The sequence below is a fragment of the Antechinus flavipes genome, chromosome 6 (assembly GCF_016432865.1).
Source record: "Antechinus flavipes isolate AdamAnt ecotype Samford, QLD, Australia chromosome 6, AdamAnt_v2, whole genome shotgun sequence".
NCBI classification, from domain to species: Eukaryota; Metazoa; Chordata; class Mammalia; order Dasyuromorphia; family Dasyuridae; genus Antechinus; species Antechinus flavipes.
Window position 1 is genome coordinate 204095361 of NC_067403.1, and position 24227 is coordinate 204119587.

The 24227-nt window shown below is 39.4% G+C and overlaps 1 protein-coding gene across 3 annotated transcripts in view; it reads left to right on the plus strand.

Annotated features, from left to right (window-relative positions):
* Positions 1–24227, plus strand: part of PTPN5 (protein tyrosine phosphatase non-receptor type 5) — a 117160-nt gene that overhangs the window by 81803 nt on the left and 11130 nt on the right. For all 3 annotated transcript variants that reach the window (XM_051963975.1, XM_051963974.1, XM_051963976.1), the window contains 6 exons: positions 385–566; positions 1292–1405; positions 3023–3106; positions 3786–4024; positions 5053–5242; positions 8815–8899. In XM_051963975.1, coding sequence (XP_051819935.1) covers positions 385–566; positions 1292–1405; positions 3023–3106; positions 3786–4024; positions 5053–5242; positions 8815–8899 — 894 coding nt within the window. The remainder of the gene's footprint in view (positions 1–384; positions 567–1291; positions 1406–3022; positions 3107–3785; positions 4025–5052; positions 5243–8814; positions 8900–24227) is intronic.

Genomic DNA, 24227 nt, shown 5'->3' on the forward strand with positions numbered 1-24227 from the left:
GCTATACCGACTATGTGGGGCCCGGCCTTTAAAAATTGGATTCGGGGAGGTTGTTTTTTTGTTTCCTTAAGAAATGAAAAAGAATAAGACTGAATAAACATGACTACATTAACTCGCTGAAAAACCTCCTGCCATTTTAACTCTGTTCCTGGAGAAATAAAAGAAAAATAATTTGTCCACCCACACTCAGATCTTTCTGACGAAGGTAGGTGAATATTGCTTTGCTAATCGAGTGTGACGGCTGGATGTGAAGCCACACTGACGGATGCAGGATTGAAAGGAATCAACAGCTTTAAAAAAAAAATTTTTTTAAGGAAGTAGCTGCTACTGGGTCCCAGCAGACCTGGGAGTCATTAAGCTTGACTGTGTTCGTGGCTTCTGCAGGTCTCCCCCAGCCCATAGCAATGGAGGCTATCGATGAGAATGAGGGGCACCCAGACCAGCAGGGGGAAACAGCATCACCCCCACAGTCCTCGGAGAGAGAGACACAGCCCGCCCAGTGTCCCTGGGGCCAACCTCTGACTGGGGGTGGCAGCATGTGCTTGTTCGCCATCTCCCAATTCTTGGTAAGGATGTGGGATGCACCAGGCTGTGGTGGGGGGAGGGGGAGGGGAGACAGGAAGCTGAGGGCTTACCCCCCATCTCCACCCAGGGCCCATCTGAGATGGAGGAACCCAGGGACTCTGCTGTCTCATCTGTAAAGATTTCAGCCCAGTAGAATCCCTAGAGCTGGGATGAGCAGGAGCCAGGAGATCTAAACTTTAGCATCTACTTCCCCTGTGACACTCCTGAGCACAATCAGGACCCTCTCTGGAGGAGCCTTATCTCAGGGGGGTTTTCTCTATCAGGTCTCCTTTGTGAGGGCAGCTCTTCCTTTCTGTAGGGTCTTCTTGTGTGGCTCTTTCTGGGAGTCATCCCCTAAATGGGATTCCCCCCACCTCTCTTTCTGTGGGGGACCTTCTTTTGGCAGCTATCTCTAGGGGCATCTTCTCTTTGAGGTTGTGAGACCTTTCCCCTTGCCTTCATTTTGGTGAATCATATTTGTGCTGCTTTTGTAAATGGGGAGACTCTGAATCTCACACTCAGGGGTTTCCTTGGTTGTAGGCTGAGGGAGGGAAGAAGTTTGGGAATGTGTTTTTTAGAGTAACAATTGAATAAATGGAAGAGAAGCACAAGGGCTTCTGAGGGATGGGCCAGGGGAGTGTCCTACAGCCCCCACTCCCCACTTCTTTGATCCTTGTGGGCTCAGGGCTGTGACTAATCTTGACCCTCTCTTCTTTCCCTTGTCCAGCTCGCCTTAGGAGTGCTCTGGCTCAGTGGGTATGGCTCTGTCGCTCTGCAGGGAGTCATGGATATGGGCTCCTCCTTGCTCACACCGTTGGGCCAGCTGCTCATTATTCCAGAGGTAAGTGGGTTCTGAAAGGATTGGGCAGCTTGGGAGGACAAGTAGGGTTCTTTTCCCATCCCTTCCCCTTGCCAGGACTTCATTAATTCCAGCAATCAATTTGAGGCTTCTGAATCCCTCATTTGATTCTCTCTCCCTGTTTGGGATACTCCGGGGAATAAGGGATTGGCTTTCCCAGTCATGGGAAACTTTCCCTCCCCTGAGCTGCCCTATCTCTGGCAGCCCAAGCTTTGAGATATATGTCCAAGAGCCACAGGGCACTATCCTGACCCATCCCCTCAAGGACTAGGAGACTTCAGCTTCTCCTATCAGGGGCATAAACAATCCTCCTTCCTTTCCTAGTTCAGCTAAAACCAGATTGGGATTTTCAAAAGCAAATTTACCTTAAAAAACTGATGAAAAGTAAAATCCAAGACAAAAATAGCTTTGGATCATACCAAAAAAAAAAAAAAAACTAGACTAAACTAGAAATTCCATTCTGATCCCTGATAGACAAAGCAAACACAATTTACAATTTCCCACTCTACCCCACACCTTAATCTTCTCCCTGAAGCTTTTACCCCTCACTGAAGCCACTTTTCCAAGTTTTCCTGATGAGTATCTGAGCCTAGCCTCTTCAAATGGCTGTGTCCTTGATGACAAGTAGCATCAGTTCCTTCCCAACAAGAAACAGACTGGCTTCTCTACCTGTGTAAACGAACTTCTCTTTTCTTGCACTGTCCACTCAACTCCTGTCCATTTTCTGAGGGGAGCCATTGGTTTTAAAACATTGGCAGACCAAAATGAATTGTAGACTTCAGCCCAATAATTATCACACTTTTCCTGGATCTATTTTCCTTAACCATTTCCCTGAGCTCATTAAAAAATGACTTGGCCTTCAAATGTGTGTCTCCCTCCAAACCACTTCCTATGTGTGCACTCTCTCTTTCTCTGTGTGTGTCTCTCTGTCTGTCTCTCTCTTTCTCTTCTCTCTCTCTTTTTCCTTCTCCTTTTCTCTCCCCTTCTCTCTCTCCTCTCTCCCTTTCTCTTCCTCTCTCTCTCTCTCCTTTTTGTTCTCTCTTTCTCCTCCCTTTCTTTTCTCTTTCACTTTCTCTATATCTTTCTCTTCTCTCTTTCTCTTTCACGCTCTACTTCTTTATCTTTCTTTTTCTCTCTTTTCTCTCTTGCTCTCTTTTTAGTTCTCTCTTCTTTTTCTTTCTTCCTCTTTCTCTCTCTCTATTTCCTTCTCTCTCTTACTCTTTTTCTTTCTTACCTCTCTCTCCCTTACATACACACACACACACACACACACACACACACACACACACACACACACACACATTGACCTTCCAGAATCTGAAAAGTACATTTAACACATGCTTTAAGAGTTCCTTCCAATAATCAGAAAAGAATCTTGGCATCCCACACCCATTACCCAGAAGTGACTCGGTCACATTTGGATGACCTACAGAAGTTATCACTCATATCTATAGACCCCAAATGCTTTGCTAGACAATGTGAGCCAAGCTTCTCTAGTGCCTAAGGGCTCAGTTTTTCTCTGAACAATGGGCCATATTCCCTCTCTCATTCTCCTTAATTCTATCCTTGATGACCTGACAACTTTGTCTGATATTCTAGGTCTGCTTAAAGATAGGAAGCATGGAAACATCTGGATTCCTGGTGGCCTTCCTGGCTTTTGGCCTGATCCTTGCTATGATCTTGGTAAGTTGCCACCTGACTTTCCCTTCAGGCTGTAACTTTGGGCCTTCTCTCTCACTCCTGATCTCTCTGACCAAACTTCAGCCAGACCCTCATCCCCACTATGATGTTCCTCTAGCTTCTGGACCCTTAGCTGGTCCAGTCCTTCTGTGTGTTAAGTCAAGAATAAGGAACTGCAGTTCCATAAGGCTGTAAAAGGTAGGAAAGGGACTATAGGGATCTTCCCAAAAAACACATTAGCTTCTATGACAAGATAAGTAGTGCAATGGTTAGGCTTCAGGGCTTGAAGTCAGGATTATTTGAATTCAGATCCTTCATCTAATTCTAGCTGGGTCCAGTGGCCAGATATAGATCAGGATGACACATTGACCTTTTTAAGAGAAAAGGAGTTGCAAAATGCAGGGAGTGGGAGGGGAAAAGCAGCAGAAACCTCCCCTGAGCAGCACGCTTGGCTAGTGTAGACCACTTACTATGTAACCCAGCTAAAGTCAGCACATGGAATAGGATCATGGGACATGTCCAGCTTAGACAGATGAATTCCCCAGGTAGCGGGAAAGGTTTACATCCTGATACCCATCCTGCTGCCTTACAAGGTCATTAATAATGTCATGTTATTAAAAGTAATAATAATAATGTCGTGGTATGAATGACCCTCCAGTAACTATCTTCCTCTGTCCCCCAGGTTTGGCATCTCCTGGGAACTTCCCCGGAGCTTCCCCCGAAGCAACCTGAGGACAGGCGCCAGTCTGTGAGCCGCCAGCCATCTTTCACCTACTCGGAATGGATGGAGGAAAAAACTGAGGATGACTTCTTGGATCTGGACCCTGTCCCGGAGACACCAGTGTTTGACTGCTCAATGGACATTAAACCAGAGGCTGATCCCACCTCCTTGACAGTCAAAGCCATGGGCCTACAAGAGAGGTGGAGGAGGGCCCCAGGGCCTCAGAGGCTCCAAGTATCTGAAAGCTTTCCCATTCCCTATTTGGTACCCCGCTAAAATCAAGGAATAGCTGTCTCTGATAGCCTGTGTCCCAGGACAACGCCATGGGCAAGATGTGTCTATGATTCAGTGAATTCTTACGTGGTGTATGATCCAGGAGACATAATTCAGTGATAGCAAGGCAGCTCAGGGGAAAACTTAAAAACTAGGACTAAGGAGCCCTGGATTCTGATGCTAAATCTCCTCCCTATTCTCTGCTACCTGAAGAAAATCTATTCCCTTTTGATAACCCTCAGTTTCCCCAGCTGTAAAATGATAAGATTAGATTAAATGACTTTCAGTAGCCCTTCCAGTTGGGTCATTCTTGGATTCTAGAAATAGAGCCTCCAGGGCACTTGGACTATAGTAGAAACTGTCTCCACTGACCCTTCCCAAAAGTTCCCAGGACTGAAGCCATTTCCTTATGTGGCTCTGAGCAGCTACCTTCCCTTTCTGGGCTTGCAGTGGTCAGTGTGGGCAGACCAGGAGTCAGCCTCAGTGGGGACAGAAAGAAAAATGCAGAGATCATCCACTCTAGGGCCAGAAAGTTAGACTTTGCTCCTCTTCTACCTTATATATGAGGTCTCCTTCCAGGCAAAGGACCAAGATGTAAGCCTTAGTGACTGATATCAGGGTGAGAATTTGGGCTCTTTAAGAGAACAGGAATATATCTTTTTTAAAAGAAATGTCATATCATCTTGCCATATCTCCATGAGAAATGGAGGTCCCTATTTCTGAGCTTGAACCATAGCCCTTCATCTTGGAACCCTCCTCTTCCATCTCAGAGCTCATTCCCAAGTATTCATCCTTTGTTCCTTAGCCTTCATCCTCCATCCTTGGACTGGGTCCTAATCTTTCATCCTTGGGCCCCATCCTTCCTCTCTGGGCCCTCATCCCTCATCATGAGGTTCCCATCCTCCAGCCCTGGACCACTGTCATCCATCACTGACAGCAGGACCTTGCTTTCTAGGAGAGGCTCAAATGTGTCCTTGACACTGGACATGTGCACTCCAGGCTGCTCTGAGGAGGGCTTTGGCTACATCATGTCTCCACGTGAGGAGTCAGCTCGAGAGTACCTGCTCAGTGCCTCCCGGGTCCTCCAAGCTGAGGAGCTCCATGAGAAGGCATTAGACCCATTCCTGCTACAGGCGGAGTTCTTTGTGAGTATCAAACCCAAAATCTCCCTCTGTCCATGCTATGAATAATTTTTGTTTCACTCATTCATTGGGAACATGCTTCCTAAGCAGTTATTATTGATAATATGTGTAAATCCATTGCTCTCTACAGGAATAGGCAGGGCTCTGAATCAGTGACACTGTATGGTTTGGTGAGGAAAAATTGGTTTTGGACTGGGAGACCCTAGATTAAAATTCTTCTTTTCAACTGCAACCTGTGTAACTTTGGACAAGTCACTTAAAAATCTGGGTCTCCCATTTATTTCCTCAGCTATAAATAAGGGGTTAAACTAAATGACCTCTTAGATTCCTTCTTCCTCTTGATCTGTAATCTTATGAATTTTAAACCCCGCCTCAGATGACATGCCCCTGGCAGATCCAAATCCTGCTGGAAGAGATTGTCACAAAAATCACACACTAAGTTTCTGTTGAGCCCTTAAGAACAGAAAATATTGGCTCATCTTCCTGCCTTCCTTTTGCATTTCATTAGCACCACCAGGTCCTAGTGACCAAAGTGAGTCAATCTCAGTTCCTCAATCTCCCCCGACCCCAACCCCTAGCCCCTATTTTCCATATTCAATCATGAAGGCTGGTTGATTTCATATTTGAAATATGATTCCGTTCCAAACCCTTCTTTTCCATTCTCACCCTCATCCTAATCCAAGCCCTCTCACCTCACACTTGGACTATTACAATAGCCTTACTGTAAAATACTCCCTCTTGATCTACTTTAAAGGTCACTGACAGATTCATTTTTCTAAAGAATAATCTTGCTCAAAAACTTTCAATGGCTCCTTGTTGTCTACAAAAAACAGTCCAGATTCCTAAGCCTGATAGTCAAAGTTCTCCACAGTCTTTGTCTAAAGAGAATTTTGTCAAAATTTCAATTTTTTATTTATTATTTTTATTTTAGCTTATTATTCATTTTGATCATTTTTCTTTTTGCTTATTTTTATTTTTTTATTTTAGTTTCTTTTTTTGTAGACTAAGTACTCAGTATACCATTTACAACTATACCTTGATTTTCCCGCCTCTGTCTTTGTTTACATCATTCCTCTCTCCATTTTTCTATTTTCTCATTTTTCCCTAACTTATACACAGTCATTTGGATACATCATTCCTTTCTCCATTCCTCTGCTTTCTCATTTTCCCCTGACTTATACACAGTCATTTGTGTCTCCCACCATCATCTTCAGGTCTCTTGATCTATATCTTGCCAATGGACCCATATGGCTCTGGAAGTGACAGTGAGACTGGTGACTTTGCCCAGCCCACATTCATTTCAATCCAACTCACTTTCATGTTATGGCAAAACTTTCCTGATGTCATGGACCTCTTCAAGAACAAAGGACAAACAACAACAATAAATTCATTTAACAGAAAGGTGCAATAGGACCCAGGAAGGGGACCCTAAAGCAAGAGGCAATTTTCTCATCTATAAAATAAGGCCAAAGGAGCTGATGTGCCATGTAAAGAGAATTGGAAGTCTTAAAACATTACATAAATGTTAGCCATTGTTATTACACTATCAGAAATATTTATGTAAAATAGTATGTATTTTTAAATATTTTATAAGTATGTATTATGTTTTACATTGGAAGAGCGGCCCAGTTTAGGAGATAGAACATTGGATTTTTGAATCAGGAAAAGCCAAGTTCAAATTCTTCTTCATCCACTATCTGTGTGACTTTCATGTGACTTTTCTGAGCCTCAGTTTTCTGAAATATAAAATGGGATAATAACCACTGCCTCACTGATTGTTGAGGGATTCAAATAAAATCATTTATGTCAAGCACTTTGCTAATCTAATCTATTTTTCAAAGTCCAACTCAAATCCCAACTCCTACATGAAGCCTTTCCCAGTGAATCCAACTGACATGGAGCCCAAATTCCTCTGAGCTCCTGGACATATGTTGTTTATAAAAATTTACTTAACAATGACTTTTTTTAAATGACTCTTTATGCCATGATTATGAGTCCCACAACCATCTCAGTAGCCCACTAATTAGATGACTTTCTAAAACATGGCTCCCAGAACTATATACCCTTTTACAGAGATGACCTCACCAGCACAGAAAACATCAGGACAATTGCCTCTCTAAATTCTGAAAACTGTTCCTCTTTTAATGGAAATTAAGATCACTTGGGCTTCTTTGGGTGCTGCATCTCACTGCTGACAATCCTGATTAGAGTTCAATACAACTTGAAGGTCAGTTTCACACAAGTAGTGGTCTAACCATAGTTTCCAAGCTTATATTTATGTGATTGTTTTGGTTTTATTTTTAAACTTTAGGATTCTTTCATTAGAGTATGTGGTCTCGTTCGTTTTCTCAGCCTGTCAAGAATTTTTTGGATCTTAACTCAGTTATCTGGCAGATTAGGGCTCCCTCCAAAGGTGACAAAATCTCCAAATTGTCTTTTAAATTGTAATCTAAGTTATTGATGAAAAGTGTTCAACGGAATAGGTCCAAAGTCACAGGAGATGTTTCTACTCTTACCCATGATTTGGAGAGTTGGGTCATTTGGTCTTTTCTGAAATCAACCTGTTTTACTCTCTGTCTTGTCCACAAAGACAGGTTGAAAGATTGATAGATATCTTGTTGAAATATTGTTATGTGTATTTAACATGTATTGGTCAATCTGCCATCTGGGGGAAGGGGTGAGGGAAGGAGGGGAAAAGTTGGAACAAAAGGTTTTGTAATTGTCAATGCTGAAAAATTACCCATGCGTAGATCTTGTAAATAAAAAGCTATAATTAAAAAAAAAAAAAAAAAGAAATACTGTTATGCCATTTCTACAGGTAAGGGTAGCTATGTAGTGCAGTGGATAGAGCACCTGATCTGGAATCAGGAAGACCTTAATTCAAACCTGGCCTCAGATATCTGTGTGACAAGTCATTTACTCTCTATTTACCTTGGCTTCCTCATCTGCGAAATAAGGCTAAGAATAGCACCTTCTTCCCAGAGTAGTTGTGAGAATCAAATGAAATAATTGTAAAGTGCTTATGACAGTACCTGGAATATAGTGCATACTATATAAATTTAGCTATTATCATTTTTTTATTATTATTATAGCATTCCTCTGACCTGTCAGTCTAGTAAACCTGGGAGAAAAAAAAGAAACAAGTTTAGTCTTACATGGAATGTTCTTGATGAACCCTTGGCTGTCCCTTCAGGATTACTGCTTCCCTTTCTAAATGCTCACAATCCTCTCTTTATTAATACATTCAAAATTTATGCCAGGAATCTGATTCAGACTGACCTCCAAGCACACAGTGCCTGGCGTATAATATATAATAATAATAATAATAATAATTAGCATTTATATTTCATCTTTAGGTTTGCAAAGTGCTTTACAAATATTATCCCTCACTTGATCCTCACAACAACCCTGGCAGATAGATGCTATGATTGTTCCCATTTTAGTGGTGAGAAAACTGAATCAGTCAGAGACTAAGTATCTAGATTCATATTAGTCCTTGTCTGACTTGCTCTTCGGTCTTCTTGACCATCTTCATATGTACCTACAGACTTTTCATGTGATCCTTCTTCCGGCAGGAAATACCCATGAACTTTGTGGATCCAAAAGAATATGACATTCCTGGCCTGGTGAGGAAGAATCGCTACAAAACCATCCTTCCCAGTGAGTACCCATCCCTACAAACCTGTCTCCCTTGATCCATACGCTTCTCTTTAAATGCAGAATGATCTGGGAGCTCCCAGTGACAGTGAGATAATCTATCAATCAATAAATATTTATTAGTAATAAATACCTATTATGTTCCAGGCACTGGGCTAAGCACTTGGGATACAAAAAATGGGGGGGGAGGGTCCCTGCCCTCAAGATGTTTACAGTCTAACAGGGGAGACAACAAATAAATATATGCAAAGAAAGCCATAAATAAGGTAAACAGGAAATTATTGACATAGTTAAGGCACTAGAGTTAAGGAATTTTAGATGGGACTTAAAGCCAGGGAGGTCAGAAGGTGGAGTAGAAGAGGGAGGATATTCTAGACAAGGGGAATAGCCAAGAAAATTCCTGGAGCTGAGAGATGAAGTGCCTTGTTTGTGCAGGAGACCAGCATCTTGGGATCAGAGTTCATGATGAGAAATAAGTGTCAGAAGGTTGAAGAGGTAGGAGGGAACTAGATTATGAAGACCTTTGAATAGCAAAGAGATCATTTTGTATTTGGTCTTAGAAGACATAGGGAGTCACTAGAGTTTAATTGAGTAGGAAGATGACATGATTGGACCTGCACTTTAGAAAAATCATTATTAGTGATTGAATAGGGTGGTGAGAAATGAGGCAAGCAGAGGCACCAGCAAGTTATTGCAATAACACGGGCATGAGGTAATGAGGGGATGGCCCTGGGAGGGAATGGAGGAGGGAACAATATCAAAGAAGGAGGGTGAAGAGATTTTTAGCAATGTGGCAAAGGTGAAATCAATAAATTCTGGGACTAGATTGGTTGTGGGAAATGAAAGAGAGTGAGAATTGATGATGCTTCTGATACTTCCTATCCCTAGGGCCTTGAATAAATACTTAACTTCTCTGGACTGCAATGTCTTCATCAATGAAATTAGGAGGTTGGACCAATTGGTCTATAGAGTCCTTTCGCACTCTTGATCTATAATCCTGTAATTTTCCTAAATCCCAAAATCTCCTACCTTAAGGTCATCATCTCCTGGGAAAACGAAAGTTTGGTGGGCCAAAGACAAAGACAGCTGTTGAAGAGTCACATTTGAGTCTTAAAACCTTCCAGTAATGTCTGTAGGCTGTCAGAGTCCCCCAGAGCCTCAGGGAAACATCCTAAAGGGATAATTGACAGGATTCCAAGAGTAGAGAATAGACATTCCCTGTCCCTTGCCCCCAGGAAAGAAACAAAGCTAAATAAAATAAAATCAAAGAATCCTAGAGTTGGAAGTGATCCTAGAGGTCATTTAGTTTGCTTGTGAGTTAGCAATAAGCATTGTGGCAATATCCCCAACAAGTAAAAACAAATGTTTTCTAATACTGCTATTCTCTTTCCTGAAGGCCCATCTGGCTGCTTGGAAATCTTCAGTGACAGGGCAGTCACTATGTCCAAGACAGTAAATCCTACTTTTAGACAACTGAAATTGTTAGGAATTTTTTGGTTCTTGACATGGAAACCATTGTTCACCCAATTGGTCCACCCATTGTTCTGCTTTCAGGGTCAAGTAAAACTAGTCTTCCATATGGCAGTCCTTCAAATCACTGAAGTCAGGTTATCATACTGTTATCGTACATTTCCTATGTTTTCCCTTCTCAAGGGTAAACCTCTTTAGTTCCTTCTGATTGGTGTTTTAAAATATGGTTTTAGATCTGATGTGGCTAGGCCCCCTTCCTTTGTAATTTTTTTTTCATTTCTTCCCTTGATATTTGTGATCTTTTTCTGGCCCTATAAATAATTTTTGGTAGTTTAGTTTGATTGATATGGCACAGAATAAGTAAAATAACAGGTAAAATTGTCATTTTTATATTATATATTTACATATTATATTGGTATTTTTCAGTTATTTAGATCTGATTTTATTTGTATGAGAAGTGTTTTGTAATTATGCTTATATAGTTCCTGGGTTTGTCTTGACAGGTAGATTCCCAAATATTTTATATTGCCTAGTTATTTCAAAAGGAATTTCTCTATCTCTTGCTATTGAGTTTTGTTAATAATATACAGAAATGCTGATGATTTATGAGAATTTATTTTATATCCTGCAGCTTTGCTAAAATTGTTAATTATTTCAAATATTTTTAGTTGATTCTCTAATTATACTATCATATCATCTACAAAGAGTGATAGTTTTACTTCCTCATTGGCTATTCTAATTCCTTAAATTTCTATTTCTTCTCTTATTGCTAACACTAACATTTCTACTACTGTCTTGAATAATAGTGGTGAAAAGGGCCATCTTTGCTTCACTTTTTTAATTCTTATTTCTCTAGTGTTTTTAATGGGATTGGATGCTGTGTTTTGTCAAAGGCTTTTTCTGTATCTATTGAGATAATAATAATATAATTTCTGTTGGTTTTGTGACTGATATGATCCATTATGCTCATAATTTTCCTAATATTGAACCAGCCCTGCATTTCAGGTAAATCCCATCTGGTTATAATGTATTATGCTGGTAATAAATTGCTGCTTTCTCTTTGCTAATGTTTTATTTAAAATTTTTGCATCCATATTCATTAGGGAGATGGGTCTATAATTTTCTTTCTGTTTTGGCTCTTCCTAGTTTAGGTATCAGCACCATATTTGTGTCATAAAAAGAATTTTATAGGCATCTGCTTATTTTTTTAGATAGTTAATATTGTCTTGGAATTGATTATTCTTTAAATGTTTGGTAGAATTCACTTATAAATCCATCTGGTCCTGAAGATTTTTTCTTAGGGAGTTCAATAATGACTTGCTCGATTTCTTTTTCTAAAATGAGTTATTTAAGTATTTCATTTCCTCTTCTGTTAATCTGGGCAATATATGTTTTTGTGGATATTCATCCATTTCACTTAGCTTGTCAGATTTATTAGCAAATAATTGGTCAAAATAGCTCCTAATTATTGTCTTAATTTCCTCTTCATTGGTGACGAATTCACTCTTTGATATTGATAATTTGGTTTTCTTCTTTTTTTTCAAATGGACAAAGGCTTATCTATGTTGTTGATTTTATCATAAAACCAGCTCTTAATTTTAGTAATTCATTCAATAGTTTTCTTACTTTCAATTTTATTAATCTCTCCTTTGATTTTCAGAATTTCTAATTTGTTATTTAATTAGGGATTTTTTATTTGTTCTTTTTCTAGCTTTTTAGCTGCACATGCAATTCATTGATTTCATCTTTCTTTATTTTATTTATGTAAGCATTTATGGATATAAAAGTTCCCCTAAGAACTACTTTGACTGTATCCCAAAAGTTTTAGCATATTGTTTCCTTATTGTTCTTGTTCATAAAATTATTAATTTTTCTTGTTTCTTATTTGACCCACTTATTCTTTAGAATTGTTGTTTAATTTCCAATTGATTTTTAGTCTCTTTCCATCGCTTTTTATTGCATCATGATCTGAAAAGGAAGCTTTTAATATTTCTGCCTTCTTACATTTGATTGTGAGGGTTTATGCCCTATTTCACAGTCACTTTTTGGGTAGGTGACATGTACAGCTGAGAAACAAGTATATTCCTTTCTATTCTCATTCAAATTTCTCTGAAGGTCTATCATAAAAAATTTTTTCTAAAATTCTGTTTACCTTTTTAACTTCTTTGCTATTTATTTTGTGGTTTGATTTATTTTTCTGAGAGGGGAAGGTTGAAGTCCCCCACTAGTATAGTTTTGCTCTTTATTTCTTCTTGTTACTCATTTAAGTTATCCTCTAAGAATCTGGATGCTATACCACTCGGTGCATATATGTTTAATATTAATATTTATTCATTGTCTGTGGTAAGATTTGTAGTTTCCTTTCTTATCTCTTTTAATTAGATCTATTTTTGCTTTTGCTTTGTCTAAGATCAGGATTGCTACCACTGTTTTTTTTTTCACCTGAAATATAATATTTTCTGTTTCAATCTTTAATCTTTAATTTGTATATATCTCTGCTTCATATGTGTTTCTTATAAACAATGTATCATAGGATTTTGGTTTTTAATCTGCTCTGCTTTTTGCTTCCATTTTATGAGAGTTCATCCCATTCATTTTCATAGGTCTGATTACCAACTGTGTACTTCCCGCCATCTTATTTTCTCCCATTTATGCTTTTTCACCCTGTTTCACCAGTGCTTCTGATCATCACTTTCCTCTGCCAATGACCCTCTCCCTTTTCTTTCCTCTTTCTTCATACTTTTCCCCTTCCTTCTATTCCGTTCTTTCTGTAAATCCTGTTTGACAGATTTCTGCTCCAATCATCATCCTGACCTCTCGACATGTACCTGCATAAATTATGATGCTCAGAACTGAACACAGATATAGTCTAAGCAAGGGAATGATATTCTGAATTCCAGACATAATACTGTAATGGAGAGCTAGTTTCAGGATTAGGAAGGCCTGGGTTCAAGTTTCCCCCTGGCTTTGTAATCTCAGGTAATTTAAACTTTCAGTGTCCCTTGACAACTAAATTGTAGAAAAGTTGCAGAACACTTGCAGACCTATATTGGTAGAGGGAGCCATCTTACCAACAAAATCACAAGTCTGGACTTGACCCCAAAAAACAAAAAAACAAAAAAAATCGAAATAACCTGTGTGGGGACAGTAGCGACCACTAAAATAATCAGAAGTCTGAATATGCTTGTAGAAAAAAGTTTATTCTTTCTCATGAAAAAGGGCGAGTATGCAATCTCTGACATACAAAGCATAGTTTTAGAGAGCCACCATTCCCAAACAAAAGCCATTCCTTTTTATTCCCCAACACGAGCACTCCTCCCTTGCCTCCTAGCTCCTTTCCCCATCTGCTGTTTCTAAAAATGAGGTAAGAAAACCTGAAGTTATTAAATGCTTAACAGAGAGGGTATTTCCCACTCAATTCAGTCCCTACCCCCAAGGAGTTTTCATTCTGGAAGGGGAAGACTACAGTGAAAAACTAGAGGCAAAGAACAAAAAATTCTTTCCAAATCTCAGTCCACCAGCTCAGGTTACAAAACCCAGTGTGAGCCCCTAAAGAGCTTACATTTTTACATTTTTTTGAGTGAGATAAACCCCACCCCCAACCTCCCAATGAGTTTCAATTTTCTAATTTGTTTTATTTCTCCAATTTAATTTTTATAATTGTTAAAACAAAAATAAAAATCCATTTCTCATACTTATTTGGAATGCCTTGTCCCCTTTATAACTCATAATGAACTTAGAGACTTCAGGTATTTTTCACATTCACTAGAATCTAATTTATCTTCTACTTATAGAGTTGATTATTTTGGAAACTAAATCAGCACTTTATATGTTATCTCTATGAGATGTGGTATACAGAAGCATGGGACCTTGATTCAAATTCTTCCCACCTCTATAAGTTTGTGGAGTCACTGAATTTCTCTAGGTTTTGATTTTTTTTCATCTATGAGATGATAAGAATAGACTAAATGATCTCTAATGCTCTTTTTGCCTCCAAATTATACATATCATGTTGTAAAATGTCATGCTATTAGGTTTGGGCCCATTCTTCAATCTATTTCTAGCCCATAGAGATCTTTTGGACTTCCAGTTGGTCATCCAACCTTTTAGTTAGCCATCAAAACTTTGTGTAATTCATGAATGTGATGAGTCTGCCATGTTTTATTTCACATCCAGTGGATAAAAATGCTGAAGGGAACAGGGCCAAAGAAACAGTGCTTAATGCTCTCCCATAGAAACATTCTTAGAACTTACCATCATTGCATCCACCCCAGTTCTTTGGGTATGATCATTAGTCTCTTCTGAAATCACCAAATTATAATATAAGCCAATCAGTCAATCAAAAAGCATTTATTAAGTACCTACTATTTGCCAAATACTGGGAATACAAAGACCAAAAACAAAATAATTCCTGCTCTCTGAGAACTTATATGATTTGGGGACAAATAATTGTGTGCAAAAATAAGTAATTATAAAACATCTGTAGCAGTGGTGGGGTGGGACAGTGAAAAGGATTATTCAATCTGTTTTGACTGTTCCCTACCCCCTACTATTGATTCATGACTTAGGTGGGTTTCCCAATATAAATTCTATTTTTTAGATCTGAGTTCAGTCAAAAGACCACACCCTATCATTTTGTTTTGTTTTGCTTTTAAATCTCAGATCCTCCAGCCAAAGGTAAAACTTCCAGTCCCACCCCCAAATTCTATTTATAAAGGCAGAATCTAAGTTTAAATCAAAAAAAGGTAAAAAGACTCTTTGCCTGTATCCAGAGGAAATGGCTTCAAATTTCCTTGAAGGTGTCTAAAAAGGGAAAGGAAATAAAGAATTATCGATTTAGGTCGATAGTCCTATTGATGAGGCCCTGTATGGTGTTTTTGAAGGAGAGGAACTAAAGAACTGATTCCTGAGGCAAGCAGGGAAAAGGCACTGATAGAGATCAGTTTAGTTCCATGGTCTCACCCTCTGGGAAGGTCATCCAAGTTATGTCAAACCCCAGAAACCCCCACCCCGGAAAGATATCGAGCAGTCTCACCTTGCCATGTCCTGTCAAAAATCCCAATCATGTCCCTGAGGTTAAACTTTCCCTATAAAATCTACCCAAGGGCCATACTACTGCCTTCCTTTGGGTCAGGCTGCCCTTGGCACTCTGCCTCATGGTGCCATGTGGTATCTCCCCTAATTCCACCGTGCTTCCCACCCCCACTTCTCTTACAGCTAACTCTTTTAGGGTGCTAAGTCCCTCAGGATTTAACCTGCCAGCTAAAGGCATACCCCAATCTCATGGGATATTCCCTTTCTCCTTATCCTGAGGAACTTGTCTTTATATCTCTCCCATCTCTGTATCATATTTACCATTCCCTGTATCTATTGTATCTCCTTCATTTTGCCTATAACCTATTCCCCTAAATAAATCTACCTTTTGACAAAGAGAAAGGCCATTGTTAATTCTTCACAGCACCGAACCCCAACTTTTGGTACCAACCTCACATCATAGACCACAACACCATGACTAAGACAAAGCTTCTGCCTGACCATCCTTATGTTTTGTCCAAACAGCCTCACTCTTCACCTTCTTCAACATCGAACCTCTTCCATGTGTCTGGTAATACCTCAGTTTCCCTTTGAGTCTGACTTCTGGTCTTGAGATCCTGGGGAGCTAAGTGGGCTTTAGCAGAGAAAGCCTGAAGCACTGATAAAATTATAATACTCTCTGATGCAAGCAGAGAAGGGTTGGTACCCTCTTGCCTTTAAGAGAGCCTTTTGTTCCTAAGTACATCTTTTGTTCAAGTGGACTTTCCATTGTAGTTCCAACTTGGGGGAAGAGGGAGGTGTCTCTGGAAATCTTATCCAATCAGAAAGCCAAGTTATGATGCCATACCCCCGAGGTTATATTTCCCCATGTGAAAGATCTGCTCTTATTCTTTGATAACTTCTTTTTAGGGCTAGCCCGCCGGTGAGGTTCTCCAACCATCTAGCTTCTTTTTCCTTATTATGGGTACTAAATTTTAATACTAAATTTTAGGGTACTAAATCTCTTTTAGAGTTAGTTCACCAGTCAGAGATGTAATCCCCTTCTGGGGTTAGTCTTCTAAACTTCTCTAATGAGTTTGTCTTTGCTTTTTTTTTTTTAATTATTAATTGTTAAAATCCCTACCCTTGCTAACTCCTGAGTGCTATTCACATAATAAAATAACAAAATCTTTGTAACCTGTGATGAATATCTGACTTGATTTTTTCAGGTCAACTCAATTGTAACCGAATCTCAGTTATACTATTTTTGTATGATATTCCTTTCCAATTATGTTCTCTCAAATATATATTCCCATTCTGGATGCTTTTTTTTTAAACTGAGGCATTTGGGGTTAAGTGACTTGCCCAGGGTCACATAGCTAGGACGTGTTAAGTGTCTGAGCTCAAATTTGAGCCCAGGTCCTCTGACTTCAGGGCTGGTGCTCTATCCATTGCACCATCTAACTAGCCCTATTGGTACCTCTTTACCATTTCAGTCAGACTCACTGAAATCAGCCTCCATCTATCGATAGTCTCCACTGCCTCTGGTAGAGGCTGGACTGTGTTCCTCAGCTGAGGTACTACTGTGCTCTTTACTTTTTCCTGAGGAATGGCAGAAACCTTCCCATGTCTGCTCATTTGAGACTCCAGCTTTCATGAAGCCTTCTGCAAGTTAATGCTCTGTAGGCTCTACCCTCTTCTTTTCTTTCGGATATCAAATTTAGTCTCCTTAATAACAGATTTCACCCCTGACTTGTAGTAATCATCCAGTATATTTCCCAAGCTTTATCACTTAACTAGGCTATAACCAGGCAGTGATCACATGCCTGTGAAGCACCAAATATTTCTGAGGTTCAGGATTCTTTTGGGTTTTTTATTTGTCCTTCCAGAGGGTCCATGAAAATGAGAATGAAGGGGAAATGCATCTGGGTAATCTTCTTTGGGACTAGTTTCAAATGAGCTCTTTTAAGCCTTAAAGTCTTTATGGGTGCATCTTAGTGGATTCAGAGTTAGTCTCAGAGACCAAAATACCTGGATTCAAATCCTGTCCTGACATACACTAGTTGTGTGATCCTGAACAAAACATTAAACCTTTCTGAGTACTCCAGACAGCTCTTTAAGGACATAAGTTGCAAAGGGGCTGACCTACATTGTTAAGGAGGCTTCCTCATTCAGAGGTTCCTCCCATCAATGAAATCACAGTTTCTATCCACTCCAGGATGAAAGCAGATCCACACAGATCTGAAAAGTGCTTAATCTTTCCAAGGCATAAATAAATGAAGCGCATTTTAATGCATAAAAGGTAATATTGTAGAGGAAAGTACTAGCAACTGAGGTCATAAGAAAAGGTCTAAAAGATTGTACTCATCTGAGCTTTGAAGAAAGCTAGGGACTTCAAGAGATGGAGATAAGGAGGCCATGTATTCCAGGCCAGAAGAACAATCATTTGAAAAGCATGGTGATGGGAGAAGGAGCATTATTTCTGCAGCACATTGAGCAGACAAAAAGACTAGATTGTGGAGGGAATATTGGGTGAGAAGACTGGAAATGTATGAAGTGGTCATGTTGTAAAGAGATTTAAATACTCAGAAGAGTTGTTTATTATACACACACACACACACACATACACATATGGCCACTGAAGTTTATTGATTAGGGGAGATAATGTAATCAGACTGTAGCTATGTGAAATACCAGAAGAAGTGGGAAGAGGATTTAGGCAGGGAGCCCAAAAGAAGTCTATTGCATCAATCCAAGTGAAAGGTGATTAATACCTGTCCCATAGTCATAACATAGTCAAACTGTGTGAGTAGAGAAATGGGACATAGTGAAAGGTATGGGAGATAGAAATGATAAGCTATGGCAAGAGATGGTATATGTGGGTTAAATGAAGTCAGGATCGAACCAAGATTATAGTGCCTTTGACATTAATAGGGAAATTTATGGGGAAGAAGAAGAATAAGGAAGAAGAGTGGTGGGTTTGAGAGGAGAGATAAGGAGTTTTATTCTGGACATGTTGAGTTTGAAATGCTCACAGGCCATCCAGTTTAAAATATCCAATAGGCAGTTGTTGATGTTGAGCTAGAGCTCAGGGCTGAGATTAGGGATGGATATATATAGATCTGGGAGTCATCTACATAGAAATGATAATTCAACTCAAGTTGATAAGATTCCCAAGGAAGAGAATATGGACAGAAAAGAGAAGATGAGTTAAGACAGAGCCTTTGGATACATGTCCAAAATTAGTGGACATGATTTGAACGAAGATTCAGCAAAAGAGATCGAGAAAGAATCTGGAAAGAACAGGGTCATGAGAATTGCACATATTTAACCTATATCAAGTTGCTTGCTTTCTTGGAGAGGGAGGAAGTAAGGGAAGAAGGGAGAAAATTTGAAATGCAAAATTTTATAAAAATGAATGTTGAAGACTATCTTTACATGTATTTGGGGGAAAAAATAAAACACTATTTAAAAAAAAAAGAACAGGGTCATGAAAACCAAAAGAGGAGAAATTATTCAAATGGGGCAATATAAAGAATATTGTCAAATGTTGCCTATATGCACGATAATGAAGACTGAAAAAAGGTAGTCATATTTGGTGATTTATATATCAGTGGTATCTTTCAGAAGCTAGAGTGCCAGAGATATAGAAGAGAAGAAGGGGCAGCTAGGTTGTATAGTACACAGAGCACTGGTCTTGGAGGTAGAAGGACCTGAGTTCAAATCTACCTTCAGATATATGTACTAGCTGTGTGACCCTGGCAAGTCACTTAATCCTGATGCCTCAAAAAAAAAAAAAAAAAAAAAAAAAGAGTGGCACTAAGTATACACAGTTTTTTAGAAAAAGGAATGATATGGGAGAAAATAAGGAATGATTGGAGTCTAAGGGAAGGATTTTTAAAAATGGAAAAGACCACCACTAAGAGAGTAAGTTAAAAGATACTGTGGGATTCTTGATAAGAGACGAGATTTGGAGTGGCTTAGGGGAGAGTGGAATATCCAAATTCCATTCCTAGAGCCATCTTTGCTCCAGTATTTCATTTCCCATCTCTGCCTTTTTCTTCTAAAACCCATATCTTCAATTGGCAGTAATAATAAAAGTATCACCTCCAAATTCAGAACTCATCAGGCTACCTTTTTTTTTTCCTTCAGGTAGATCAAATCTTTTCCAAGTTCCTTCTGGGGGTATTCTTTGTTCCTACATGAATAACCAGAAGTAGGCATTGGTCATCAGATAATCTCTTTCAGGACATATTTTATCACATCCATTTTACATGTCCCTGGGAGACAGCAGACCTCCTGATAAATGAGACCTAATGAGGCATTTCACCAATCCTTTCAACTTTTCACCAACCTGTGCATACAGGGCACTGGCTTAGCCCACAAAGTCATTGTGATCTGGGCAACTCACCCTCTTGTTATCTGAGCATACTGAAATGCTTCTGAAAATGCACTGAAATTCTTCAGTCACTGGTTGTGGCTCAGAGTCTATTGTCTGTCCCAGTATTCTGCTGCCAGGGCTCCTGAGTGATATATTTTAATAACAGGTTTTCCCATCTTCTATGGGGATATATCAGCAGCTATATAATAAATAATAATGATCAATTATTATTGTTCACATGTTTTATGGATTTAATGGAAAGATTCCTGTCATTGTCCCATTGCAGCCCCTAGTTGTTCTTAGCTGTTGTCAGCACAGAGGTCTTTACAATTCTAGTCATTTAGCTCTCATAGCCCATTAGATATCAGACACTTTTAATTAAAGCTTTTTATTTCTTCAAAATATATGTATGGCTAATTCTTCAACATTAACCCTTGAAAAATCTCGTGTTCCAATTTTCCCCTTCTTCTCTCACCCTGTCCTCTAGATGACAAGTAGTCCAATATATGTTTCATAGTAGAAATGTATGTTAAATTAAATTTATAGTTATCCTGATGCACAAGAAAAATCGAATCAAACCAGAAAAAATGAGAAAGAAAATGAAATGCAAGCAAACAACAATAGAAAGAGTGAGAATGCTATGTTGTGGTCTACCCTCAGTCCCCACAGTCTCTCTCTGGGTATAGATGCTCTCTTCATCACAAGATCATGGGAACTGGTCTGAATCATCTCATCATCAGACACTCTTGACTTGAATATTGCCTTTTCATTGTTCCACTATTTTCTGCCAATAGAACTTCTGCTTTAGGGTTGCCTTGAGCAAGTTCTGTGAAAGCAAGCATTCTCCATTTGGAGTCAGTCTTCAACTCCCAGAGGTGGGTTGCAGGAAGGGTTTAAATTTATCTAAAGAGAATTTAACATTTCACTAGTCACCCTTAATTTAGAGAGGAAAGAAGCTTTAGGGTTTTGGGGGAGTGGGATGTTCATCATTATCTCTACCAATATGTAAGATGTCATGACTTATTTTTAACTTTTAAAATATCAACTTGTGGTTGCTATGGTTACAAGTGTCTCTAGGTGATTTCATTTAAACAGAATCCCATTTAAGGTTAGGATAAATTAATCAGGATTTCAGAGCTGGAAGGGACCTCAGAGGTCCCACTCATCAGGAATCTCTAAGGCAACATCCCTGATTCCCTTGTCACTCAGTTTACTTAGAAGACCTCTAGAAATAGACTGCCCACTACTTTCTGGAGCATCCCATGCTCCTGTGAACCAGCTTTAATTTTGAAAAAGTTTTTCCATATATTGGGCCAAAATTAACCTTTTGGGAATTTCTATTGCTGCTAGCTGTGCCCTCTTAGTTCAAGCATAATCCCACTTCCCCAAGAGAGTACTTCAAATAATTGAAGAAATATTATGCTCTTCTCTTTTCTTCTCTAGGCTAAACATCTTCTGTCCGTCAGCCAATCTTCTTGGGTTTGTTCTACCAACTCTCATCCCAGTCATGTTGACACCTTTCAGCTTGCTAAGGTCCTCCCTAAAATACAGTACTTGGGACTGACCATAATAATCCTGATGTGTCTAACCAAGTTAGCATAAATATGGTGGTCAATTCCCTCATTCTGGACATTGCCTTTCAAGACAGCCTAGGGCTGCATTCACTATTTTGTATTCTGTCAGACCAAGTCAATAAGCATGTATGATGATGATGATGATGATGATGATGATGATGATGATGATGATGCACCTGTGTTACATGGTGTGATACAAAGAAAAGTAGGAGCGAGGTGAAGGGTGAGGGGATAAGTCCTGTTTTCAGGAAGTTCACAGTCTAATGGGAGAGACATCATGTCAACAGCTATGTACAAACCAGATGCAGACAAGATAACCTGAAGAAAATTAAGAAAAAGAAAGCATTAGTATAAAGGGGAAGCAGGAAAGGCTTTCTTGTAGAAAGTAGGAATCAAGCTGGGACATGAGGGAAGCCAGGAAAAGCCCAGAGGCAGTATTGATTCATATTAAGACTGTAGTACATTAAAAAACATTAAAATTATCTTTTTTCAGATGATTGCCTAACAATCTTGTACATGTGCAATTTTTAAAAACCTATATGTGGGGGGCAGCTAGGTAGTGCAGTGGATAGAGAACCAGTCCTGAAGTCAGGAGGACCTGAGTTCAAATGTGGCATCAGAGACTTAACACTTCCCAGCTGTGTGACCCTGAGCAAGTTACTTAACCCCAATTGTCTCAGGAAAAAAGAAAAAAAAAACTTTTATGTGAGACTTTTCATTTATACATGTTGGTGTATGTATACAGCTTCTTTGCACAGTTGTTTTCATGTTATCTTCACCCATTAGAGTGTGAGCATCTCAAGGTAAGGGCTTTCTTTTGCCTTTCTTTGTATCCCCAGCATTTAGCACAATGCCTGGCATACAATAGGCGCTTAACACATGCTTACTGACTGACTGAATTCAGCCCATTGGCCCGGATCCACTTTGGACCTTGACTGTACTGTGTGTACACCTTTACCCAAGTCACTGATAAAAATGCTGAAAAGCCCAAGGCTGAGCCAGAGATGTGAGCTTAGATTGGCTTTGATCCATCAATGCTTACTCTTTGGATCTGGTCATTTAACCAGAACCACTAGTTATCTGGCCTCCATCTCTTCGTCTTATTCAGAAGAATAAGATGCTCTGCTTGTGATAGAAAGAACCCTGTCGTCAGCTATCTGAATATTTGAGTTCACCCTATTATTTTGTAGTGGACTCCTTTGGGTCAGTTTGTGATCTGTTTTTGAAACTTTTCATCCATTTCCCTCTGATGATCATAATAATATTGCTATTTCTTCTTCCACTGAACCTTACTCAAATGCTCTTTACCGTGATCCCCTGCTTAAAAGCACCTCAAACAAGAGTTCTCCTTTTCATCTAAAGTCATGATTCACAATTATTTTCTTCTGAGAAAATCCCCTACCTTCAATTAAAGCTCTTGGTCTTTTTTCTCCTATCCCATCGTAGAGGCCACAGGGGAAACTGAGATATTCTCTCTTTCCCCCAGGAAGTAGTGGAATGATATGGGCCTAGACCCAGAGTGAGCCCTAGGTTTAGACTAGTGGGGCTTTGTCCCAGAGAACTAGATATTATGCTGACAACATTTACAATCCTCTGTCAGGGAAGAAACAATACAGCTTAGCAAATGAATTAGCAAGAATAATTAATTATAAAGAAGCTAACAGATAGCAGACTGGAGTTTTTCCCACTTCCTTGTCCTGCCCACAAAATAAAATACTCCTTGATAGTAGTTTTATGCTTGATGTCTCAGGGTATCTAACTCCCCAAAACTTTAACTGAGGATATGCTTCATTCTATTTGCTTTGGGTACAATCTGTGGTCCTGATTTCACATTTAATGATTCCTATTTGTAGCTCTTGTCTATAGCCAAGTAAGTCCCAGCAGCCATGGGCTCCAGACCCATTGTGAATCAGGAGGACAAGAGCAAATCTTCATGCTCTCCACACACTTCGCTGTGACCCATACTTTGTCCTATCTTGGAACCCCTGCGTATCCTACAGAGACCAGTCACACAGCACATGATGGGTTGGCAGAGAACTGCTGGCTGGGGCAGGAAAGGCCAGGGTTGAGACACACCATCTGTCTCCAGAACGTCCCCCCAGCCGGGGGCATTTATGCACAGATATGTAGGTGTGTGCATGTGAATGGAGAGAAACTTCTGTTAGAGCAAGCATTATTGTGGCTGTTCTGTATGTCAAAATTAATTTCCTGTCCCAGTGGACAGACCATAAAAACAATGTTTAACTGTTCCCATTACAGTGAGTAACCTGGGAATGAACATGCTGTCACTAGCCCATCCCCAGCTCTGATTCCCCTTTGTAACAGAAATCCAACTATGGGACTTGTATATTTTCAGTGGGATCAGAGCCAAAGAGAACAGAGGATGTTTAGTCTGAAGAGAAAGAAAAGACTTAGGGAGAAAACAAGCACTGCCTTCAAGGATGTGCAGGAAAAGGGGATGTGGAAGAGGAACTGTTCTGACTGACTCAGAGCAATGGCTAGGAGTTGCAAAAAGGCAAATTGGGGCTTTAGTGTCATAACAGACATACATAACATAACACAAAAAAGGAAAGGAGCTAGCTATATAGACATATAGATCTATATTGATATAGATGCACATATATATATACACACACATTTGTAGTATGTATGTACATTGAGTGCCATATATATATATATATATATATATATATATTGTGCATTGATACTGTGTGCATACATAGTATTTACATAGTTTGTATATATAAGATATGGGAACGAAAGGGAATAAGCATTTATTAACCTACAATGTGCCAGATCCTTTCCCAAGTATTTTATAAATGCTCCTTTACTTGATCCTCACCACAATCCTGGGAGGGAGGTGCTATTATTATCCCCATTTTACAGTTTAGGA